This window comes from Odocoileus virginianus, unplaced genomic scaffold, assembly GCF_023699985.2.
Source record: "Odocoileus virginianus isolate 20LAN1187 ecotype Illinois unplaced genomic scaffold, Ovbor_1.2 Unplaced_Scaffold_21, whole genome shotgun sequence".
Classification (NCBI taxonomy): domain Eukaryota; kingdom Metazoa; phylum Chordata; class Mammalia; order Artiodactyla; family Cervidae; genus Odocoileus; species Odocoileus virginianus.
This window is the reverse complement of record NW_027224283.1, coordinates 73,500-84,045: the sequence shown is the minus strand read 5'-3', so window position 1 is coordinate 84,045 and position 10,546 is coordinate 73,500. Positions and strand designations below refer to the sequence as shown.

Sequence of the window (10,546 nt, the reverse complement as noted above, 5' to 3'; positions counted from 1 at the left end):
GCATAGAAGTTAAATACACAGGTTGACAATACACAGTCTTGATGTACTCCTTTCCCAATTTGGAACCAGTCTGTTGTTCCATGTATGGTTCTAACTCTTGCTTCTTGTCCTGCATACAGTCTTCTCAGGAGACAGGTAAGGTTGTCTGGTAGTCCTTTCTCTTTAAGAATTTTACACAGTTTCTTGTGATCCACACAGTCAAAGGCTTTATTGTCGTCAGTGAGGCAGAAGTAGATAATTTTCTGGAATTCTCTTGCCTTTTCTATGATCCACTGGATACTGGTAATTTGATTTCTGGTTCCTTTGCCTTTTCAAAATCCAGTTGTACACCTGAAAGTTCTTATTTCTCATACTCCTGAAGTCCAACTCGAAGGATTTTGAGGCTAATCTTGCTAGCATGTGAAATGAGTGCAATTGTCTGGTAGTTTGAATATTCTTTGGCATTGCCTTTCTTTAGGATTGGCATGAAAATTGGCCATTTCCTGTCCTGTGGTCACTGCAGAGTTCCAAATTTGCTGGCATATTTAGTGCAGCTCTTTAACAGCAGTATCTTTTAAGATTTGAAATAGTTCAGCTGGAATTCCATCACCCCCATTAGCTTTGTTTATAATAATGCTTCCTAAAGCCCACTTGACTTCTCACTCCAGGATGTCTGCCTCTAGGTGTCTAGCCACACCGTCAAGGCTATCCAGGTAATTAAGAACTTTTTTTGTACATTTCTTCTGTGTATCCTTGCTTGATCTCTTTTGCTTTTGCTATATCCTTGCTATTTCTGTCCTTTACTGTGCCCAGTTTTGCATGAAGCATTTCTTGGTATCTCTAATTTTCTTGAAGAAATCTCTAGTATTCCCATTCTATTATTTTCCTCTATTTCTTTGCATTGTTCACTTATGAATGTTTTCTTATTTCTCCTTACTATTCTCTGGAACTCTGCATTCAGTTGGGTATATCTTTCCCTTTTTCTTCTGCTTTTCACTTCTCTTCTTTTCTCAGCTATTTACAAGGCCTCCTCAGACAACTGCTTTGACTTTTTGCATTTCTATTCCTTGGTGATGGTTTTGGTCAGTTTCTTTCCATCATTATAAAGCTTTTTAATATTTAATATGCATGAGATCAGTAACAATCACTTCTTTTTCACTTTTGATTGTATTAATCTGTATTTTCTCCCCTAACATCTTGTTTAACTTGACTAGGAGTTCAGTAATACAAATAACTTTTCCTTTTTTTTTTTTTTCCATTAGGAGAGTTGTCTATTAGTCTTTTAAGCCACTTAAAGGGGTAAAACAGACTGCTTGTCAAATATCTCTGAATGTTCTTTCAAATGATAATTAACTTCATTTGGTTATTCGCCTACATCCTTAATGACAGTAAAAATTAATAGTCTTCCTGTGCTGTTAGGCATTTCCTCCTTTGCCTTTTCACCCATTTTTATCCCTCTTTCATAAATTGAACTATATTAATGATTTCATTTTTAGCAGGGATTTAACTTAGTTTTTTTTTTAACTTCTTTTTATTTAAAATGTTTATTTATTTAGAGATAATTAGCCTTTTCACATTTAAAAATGCATTTTTAAAAATGGAGATAGTTGTTTTGAAATATTATGTAAATTTCATGTGTGCAACATGCTGATTCACAATTTTTTAATGTTATATTCCATTTATAGTAATTTAAAAGATTGGCTACACTCCTTGTATTATACTGTGTATTTTTGTAGCTTATTTATTTTATACTTATACAAATTATGCAAGTAATTTGCATCTCTTTTACCACTTTCCCTATTTGCCCCTTTGAACATTCATTTCATCACTAACTTATTAACCATTAATTTATTTTTTACACCTGTGAATCTTTTTTCTCTGGTTTGTTTCATTCATTTTTAAAATTTTTTTGATTTCACATATTTTTTAGATTTTCACAGTTATAGTACAGTAACTGTCTCTGTCTTATTTTGCTTAATATAATACTTTCCAGGTCCAGGTCCACACTCTTAATTTTCACTTTTGCACTTCTGCTTACTTGTCATAGTTTTCTAAAGGCAAACTTGTATTATTTCTTTACACATTGCCCCAATAACTCATAATCAAAGAAAATTATTTTAGTTTTCATTTTGTGGTAATATTATATTAATTCTGTTTGAAAAAAAGGTAATCCATTCCATAAGAGTATAATTTAAGAATAGGAGAAAGCTTAATGGTAATCACATTTCTCTATCACCAACTAGAAAAGATATTTTTATCATGGACTTAGGAAATATATAGAGCTCTTTGTTGTTGTTCAGTTGCCAAGTCATGTCTGACTCTTTGCGACCACTTGCACTGCAGCATGCCAGGATTCTCTGTCCCTCACCATCTCCCAGAGTTTGCCCAAGTTCATGTCCATTGAATTGGTGATGCCATCCAACCATCTCATCCTCTGTTGCCCTCTTCTCCTTCTGCCTTCAATCTTTCCCAGCATCAGGGTCTTTTCCAATGAGTCAGCTGTTCAAATCAGGTGACCAAAGTATTGGAGCTTCTTTACATTAACCAAGAGTAGTACTTTAATCAGGCCAAGCCGGAAATCAAGACACCAAAGTCAAATCCTCTTATCCTGCATCTAGTTAGACATAACTACTATCCCAAGGCAACCAATTTTCTTATTGAAACATTGAAGTTGAGGGGCTCATTAACTACAGGAAACAAGCTTTGACACATTTTTGCAGTTATCAAATACTAACTCCCAGGATCATTTTCTTGGCTATGAATGAGGGAGATAGAAACTTCTGTGAAAAAGACAATGGGAAGAGAAAGCAAATATTGTAGATTTGCTAATAAAGGAAAACTAAGGTAAAAAAATTTAATATATTGCCATTTCCAAGATACCCTCCAAAGTGTCAGTGTCTCACACCATTCTAGATTCTGTTTACCATGTTCTTCATGTCTGTAGAAGAGAACATTCCTGCATGAATTGAAAGAGTCTGAATATAAATATGAATTTTATCAGGATAGCTTAATTTGCCTTCAGAGAACATAGTTTTCCTTTTCAAATATGGTTGGCAAAAATAAGCTAATCTTCAGTTAAAGATCTAGTTTTCAGGAGATATTATCAAAGGAAAAATAAGATAAAGTTTATCCCTTCTACTGCAAAGAAATTGCTTTTATTTTCTGGGGAAAATAATGAAAAATAAATATAGCCTCATTTCAAATAGCAAATTTAATGATACTGACAGCATATTCTATATTAAATTTCTATTTTATTTTCCAACATGCTTTAATTATTTTATTAATAAATTCAAGGAGATATTTTAATCATGCTTCTAAATATTATAACATGTTATCTTGGTGACATATGACATTTTAATTAAAATACATATTTTTATTTCACATAAAATATATTTTATTTCTATATGTGGTTTCTAGTAAACTTCTTAAAACAATCTCTGTTTTTGTAAGGCTGCCAAATCTACCTTTCTTTGATATGAGAAACAATGGAGATCACTGACACCTAAAATTCTGTTACATGGGTGAAAACTGATCTTTTTCATGTAACTTAAAAGAGTTAGGACCTTGTTTTTAAGCTAATAAGAAAAACGGGCATTGATGATGTATACATCTGTCTAACTGTAAGAATGCAATGAGGTTTTGAAAGAATTTATGTAGAGAGAGGCAGAGAGGTTTTCATTCAGCTTTCTTTTTAGAGGTAATTTTGTTAATATGATCGCATTCACTAATTTGAAGAAAAGGCCATTCTCTGGACCATGCTCTTGAAGGCTTGCTGCACTTGCTGATTTCGTAGGGTGTATATGAAAGGATTCAAAAGAGGAGCCACTGAGGTATTGAGCACAGCCACTCCTTTGCTTAGAGTCACCCTTTCCCTTGCCGAAGGCTTAACATACATGAAGATGCAGCTACCATAAGACAGAGAGACAACTATCATGTGGGAGGAACACGTGGAAAAGGCTTTGTTCCTTTGACTCGTGGAAGGAATTCTCAGAATTGTCTGGGTAATATATGCATAGGAGAGAATAACCAATGTTAGAGTGACCATGAGTGTTACCACAGCTAAAACTAATGCCATGAGTTCTAGAAAGCGAGTGCTCGTGCAAGAAAGCTGCAGGATGGGAGAAGCATCACAGATGAAATGATCAACTATATTGGAGGCACAGAAATCCAATCGCAGCACCAGGATTATTGGTGGAAAGATGATCAGGAATCCTGCAAGCCAGGAGCTAAAGACAAGAAGTATACAGACACTACTGCTCATGATCGTGGTGTAATGTAGAGGTTTGCAGATGGCCACATAGCAGTCATAGGACATGGCAGCCAGGAGGTAAAATTCTGTCACCCCCAAGAAGATGAAGAAAAACAGCTGAGCCACACAACCGTTATAAGAAATGGTTCTGTCTCCGGTCATGATCGCGACAAGGAATCCGGGAATGCAGACAGACGTGAATGATATTTCTAGGAATGAGAAGGAAGGAAGAAATACATTGGAGTCTGCAGATGGGGATCTGAAAGGGTGAGGGTGATGATGACCAGGTTCCCAGTCACGCTCAGCATGTAGGTAGCAAGAAGAAATAGGAACAGTACAACCTGCCACTGTGGGTCATTTGTCAATCCAAGAAGGATAAACTCGGTTACTTCTGTGTAATTTCTCATTACTTACCTTTATTATAATGATATTCTTTGTGTTAGCTGTAAAACAGATGAAGAAATTAAAAAATATATATATATGGCACCAGCAAAGAAACACACACACGCACGTACTCACATAATATTGCTTCCTTGTACTTTTAGGGGAAAGTGTTTTAGTAGTATATAGTAACAAAAGACTTTTAAAGTTTTCCAATTTATTATGTCATGTATTAATTCACTATCCTGTACTTCCTTCATTGTTCTCTCACACAGATCAGTAAAAGAAAAATATTCTGAATGCTTCAATATACTCCTGAAAAAAAGAGAAAAGGAGGCTCAAATCTCTGACTTCAAAACTTCAAATAAAACTGAGAGCTTACTTCCAGTATACTCCAATATTATTGAAGATATATTTTATTGCTTTCTGTTTCATGCAAATTTATAATTTTTCTATTTTGCTTCTTTCCTCTTTTATTTTTGTTTGTATAATAACTCGATACTATACAGAGTTTGTTTAGTTATTTGATCCTTATTTAATATTATTTTCCACTAAAACTTTAGATGTCCTGTCATCTAATTCTTTTTAATAGTTTATGTCTAGAAAGACTGCCTAAGTCTGCAATGCCTTCATGTGTTTTCTATAGTCTTCAGAGGTTTCAGAGATTTCAAAAAATACTATTTTCTCAGTATTAGTCAATTAATTCAATATGTTAATAAACTTACTTAGATTTTTTACCTATAAAATGTCTGGGAGGGATATATTCCCACTTTCAGTCTTCTCTTTCTGGTCATAAAATAAGCATTTTTTTTTTTTGTCTTTTGCCTTTATATGATGAATGCTAACTTTCCCTATATATAAAATGTGCAAAGCTTGTATTTAAAGAATATCTGTAATTGTTAAAACACATCAAGTGTATTATTTTGAATAATGTACAAAAATGATTACATGGTGTCTTGATATTTATTATATTAAAAATGATTATAGAAAGATATGCAGACAAGAACACAAAAAATCATGAAAGTCCTGTTAATCACAAAATATTTATGCTATAATGAATAAAAATGTTGCATAAAATTATTAAATAGTAGCTTCAAAATTTTCTTTATTATTGCATATAAACTGTGTGGTTTAATTTTATTTATACATAGTACATAATTGAGATTACTTGTATAAGCATAATTATATACTATTAAGGCCAATTTTTTAAAAAAGCTATCAAAGAAGTACTTACTTTTATGGTAAATAATGGCTGGTTAGTCAATATCACTTCTAATAGCTTTAATTTCCTTCAACTAAGTACTTTGGGATTTTTCAAAAGCTTTTGCAATCTGTTTCCCCTCTGTCATCGTATATTTGTAACCAAATAACCAAAATATCAATAATGAAGAATAACTGTAAGACTCCCCTCTACAATGTTTACAAAAAGGGTATGTATCAAGACACTTCTAAATAGTAAAGCAAGCTTCTCCAAAGATCTCAGTTCCCAGGATTATTTCCTGCCTATTGTCACTTAGAAGTATTATCTTAGTACTTGATATAATTGAAATGAAAGCTGATGTAGTGTCTTTTCAAGCTTGGTGAGCAAGATGATACAAGTTTTTATGCAGAAGTAATATTCAAGTTAGCCATACTTTTATCTGCTCTATTACAATGGACTCAGGGGGATTAATTGATGAAAAAACAAAAGGCACAATGGAGATTGGTCTCAAGACACCAATCACTAAACAGTGGTTTAGTAATTAGTAAACAGTTTCAAATAAAATATTTAGGTGAGAGTGGCCTGAAATCATAGCAGGAAAATATATAGAAAGATATACATTTTCATAGTAATCCATAACTTCATTAGGAGTAGAAACAATAACCAAGCAGTAGAGATAAGCAGGTCTTAAGTGGCAACAGACTAGGCTGTGAACAAGTGAAAGTGTTAGCTGCTCAGTTGTGTCTGACTCTCTGCAACCCCATAGACTGTAGCTCAGCAGGCTCCCTCTGTCCATGGAATTCTCCAGGCAAGAATACTGAAGTGGGTTGCCATTCCCTTCTCCAGGGATCTTCCCACCCAGGGATAGAATCCAGGTCTCCTGCATTGCAGGTGGTTTCTTTACTGACTGAGCCACCAGGGAAGCCCCATGAAAAAGTGGGTTTTTCTCAAATCATAAAGAAAACATGAAAAATTCATTGTGATGTTTAGGACATCCATTATTCTACACTATAAGGTACCAATTATTCTACACTATAAGAGATGTCAGGCTTATCTTAAAGCTTTTATATATTTCTATTGAATGTTGACATACCACTGATTCATTCAATAATTATTTTTGACACTTTTTCTGAGAATATAGAGGTGACAAAGATAGCTTTCTACCTAATTTTCACTTCTTACTAAAATGTATGAGAATTCTACATTGTTTTTGAAATCTCAGATTCCCTTTTCTTGTCCAATATAAGCAATATTCTTTCCCAGAATTTTTTGCTCACTGCTTTGATCTGAAAAGATGTCTATAATATTCCATTCACATTAAGTTTTTGAGATTTATATTATGTTGCTTCTTAATCCAGGAGTTCCATAAAATATATAGCTTAAATTAAATGAAACCTGGGATCATTTAATGATCTTAATAGAAATTCCTGAACAAAGAATTTTAAATTATTTTTGCTGTTTCTTTGGGAGACAAATGAAGTTATTCATAGTATATGATTAAGTAATACACAGAACATACTGAAGAAAGAGACTATTAAAGAGAACTTGACTAATGTGACATAAACAGATTCATGCTTAATTATAAATGTCACAATAGCTTTTATCTGATGTTTATCTGTAAACCACAGTGACATTTAAAATTACACATAATGGACAACCTGCCACTAAATAAAGTTACATGGAAAATTAATGTATAAGTCCTCATCTTAGCTTCCTTACATATGCAAAGATCCTATTTCCAAATAAGGTCAAGGCTTCAGACTCCAGATGGACATGAATTTTTTTGAAGAGCACTGAGCAAACCAGTACAGTACTGAAAACAAATACTTCTTGAGACAATGTTAACCAATAACTTATATCTCCACTGAGCATAGCAATTCATGTGCTTTCAAAGTTTCTCATAGAATCTGCTTTTTACCAGTGTTTTCAATAATGGATTATATGAATGTACATGCTCTTAAGAAATGATACCTTAAGACTGGGCTTTGAGGACCATTTTAAGCAGTAAAATCACCAATAAAAATACAAAAATATAAAAATTATGGCATGAGATAGACCATGAAAAGGGAATGTGTTTAAGATATAAGAGCTCAAAAAAGAAAGGAGAGCATTACCTTATTTAACCTCAGCTGGAAATGTGTGTAAAGGATTCTTGAAACCAAGACTTAAAGGACAACGTTAGGAGAAATGTTTAACAGATGTTTCAATAGCAGCATTTCCCACTTTAATGGTCAACCCCATGTCCTTTATTCCTCTGTTAAAAAAGACACTGGAAAGACATACTTGTTTCAACTCTGGACATCTTAGAGAATAAAGTTTGTTCTGTTAATGAGCAGCTTTATTTTTTTTAATTAGAGAATAATTATTTTATAATATTGTGATGTCTTTTGCCATACATCAACATGAATCAGCATTAGGTATACATATGTCCCCTCCTTCTTGAACCTCCCACCCACCTCCATTCCCCATCCCACCTTGCTAGGTTGTCACAGAGCACTGTCTTTGATTTCCCCATGTCATTCTTTCATATCATGTCACCCTCTCCTTCCCCAATCAATAGCTTTGAATATGCTGAATAAATTCCAATCTATCTGTCTCTTTAATCTATATGTTTAAAACTCTACTTTTTATAAAGGAACTTATGCTATTTCAACTTCTTTTGTAATAAGTTAATTTGAAATTGAAGTGTATTAATCACCTGAGAATCCAATGGTATTTCACCCATCTACCCCAGGTGACATGGAAAATCCAGAATTTTTGATAAGTGCACTCATTTCAGTAAATTCAGCATGATATATAATTGTTTCTTTTTCTCGATGCCATGAGAATTTGTTCCCATATTTATAGTAAAATAAATCAGCAATAAGTTAAAATAATCTAGCATCATGTAAAGCATGGTGACTATAGCTAATAATTCTGTGTTATGTATTTGAAAGTTGCTAAGAGAGTAGATCTTAAAAGTTCTCATCACAAACAATGATTGTAACTATCTGTGGTGGTGGGGTGTTAACTAGACCTATTTTGATGATTATTTTGTGATTTATACAAATATCTAATCATTATGATGTACACCTGAACTAATGCAATGTTATATGTCAATTCTATTTCAATAAAAATAATTTTAAAAAGGAAAGAAAACATAGATGGGATTCTCTCCATCAACATTTTTATGGCCTTGAAAAGACAGCCACTCTATTATCTGATGGTTGGATTATAGTTTAAATCCACAGTGAGTCTCCCTGGAGCTCACAGACTTCCTCTGCTGGTTCCCAGCTTTGCAGAGATCTCGTTCTTCAATTCTCCTCCCAGAGGCACCAGAAAGGAGAGACAGCATCGAGGCCTGCTCCTGTGACTGCAGGAGGCCAGCAAATTAAAAGCAAGATCCTCTATGACTCACCTCCTAGAGTAACAGAAGTAAAAACAAATGTAAACAAGTGGGACCTGATTAAACTTAAAAGCTTTCACACAGCAAAGGCAACTAGTTCAGTTCAGTTCAGTTCAGTTGCTCCCTCGTGTCTGACTCTGTTATCCCATGAACTGCAGCACGCCAGGCCTCCCTGTCCATTACCAACTCCCCAAGTTTATGCAAACTCATGTCCATTGAGTAGGTGATGCCATCTAACCATCTCATCCTCTGTCATCCCCTTCTCCTCCTGCCTTCAATATTTCCCAACATCAGGGTCTTTTCAAATGAGTCAGCTCCTCACATCATTTTCTTATAGGAAACTATAAGAAAGGTGAAAAGACAACCCTCAGAATGGGAGAAAATAATAGCAAATGAAACAACTGACAAAAGATTAATTTCCAAAATATACAAGCAGCTCATACAACTCAATGCCAGAAAAACAAACAACCCAATCAAAAAGTGGGGAAAAGACCTAAACAGACATTTCTCCAAAGAAGACATACAAATGGCTAACAAACACTTGAAAAGATGCTCAACATCACTCATTATTAGAAAAATGCAAATCAAAATTACAGTGAGATATCACCTCACACTGGTCAGAATGGCCATCATCAAAAAGTCTGCAAACAATAAATGCTGGAGAGGGTGTGGAGAAAAGGGAACACTCTTGTACTGTTGGTGGGAATGTAAATCGATACAGCCATGGAAGATGGTATGGAGATTCCTTTAAAAAAACTAGGAATAAAAAAAAAAACTAGGAATAGAACCACCATATGATCCAGCAATCCCACTCCTAGGCATATACCCTGAGGAAACCAAAATTGAAAAAGACACATGTGTCCCATTGTTCATTGCAGCACTATTTACAATAGCTAGAACATGGAAGCAACCTAGATGTCTATTAACAGATGAATGGATAAAGTTGTGGTATGCGTACACAATGGAATATTATCAGGCACTAAAAGAAATACATTTGAGTCAGTTCTAATGAGGTGGATGAATCTAGAACCTATTATACAGAGTGAAGTGAGTCAGAAAGAGAAAGATAAATATCATATTCTAACACATATATATGGAATCTAGAAGAATGGTACTGAAGAACTTATTTACAGGGCAGCAATGGAGAAACAAACATAGAGAATAGACTTATGGACATGGGGAGAGGGGAGGAGAGGGTGAGATGTATGGAAAGAGTAACATGGAAACTTATATTACCATATGTAAAATAGATAGCCAACAGGAATTTGCTGTATGGCTCAGGAAACTCAAACAGGGGCTCTGTATCAACCTAGAGGGGTGGGATGGGGAGGGAGATGGGAGGGAGGTTCAA

At 34.3% G+C, this 10,546-nt stretch overlaps 1 protein-coding gene across 1 annotated transcript; it reads right to left on the bottom strand.

Annotated features, from left to right (window-relative positions):
* Window positions 1–3,703: 3,703 nt before the first annotated feature.
* Window positions 3,704–4,635, bottom strand: LOC110122939 (olfactory receptor 6C75-like). The gene is given in 2 exon segments (XM_020870582.2): window positions 3,704–4,452; window positions 4,455–4,635. Coding segments are annotated over 2 exon segments (930 nt in total).
* Window positions 4,636–10,546: the final 5,911 nt, after the last annotated feature.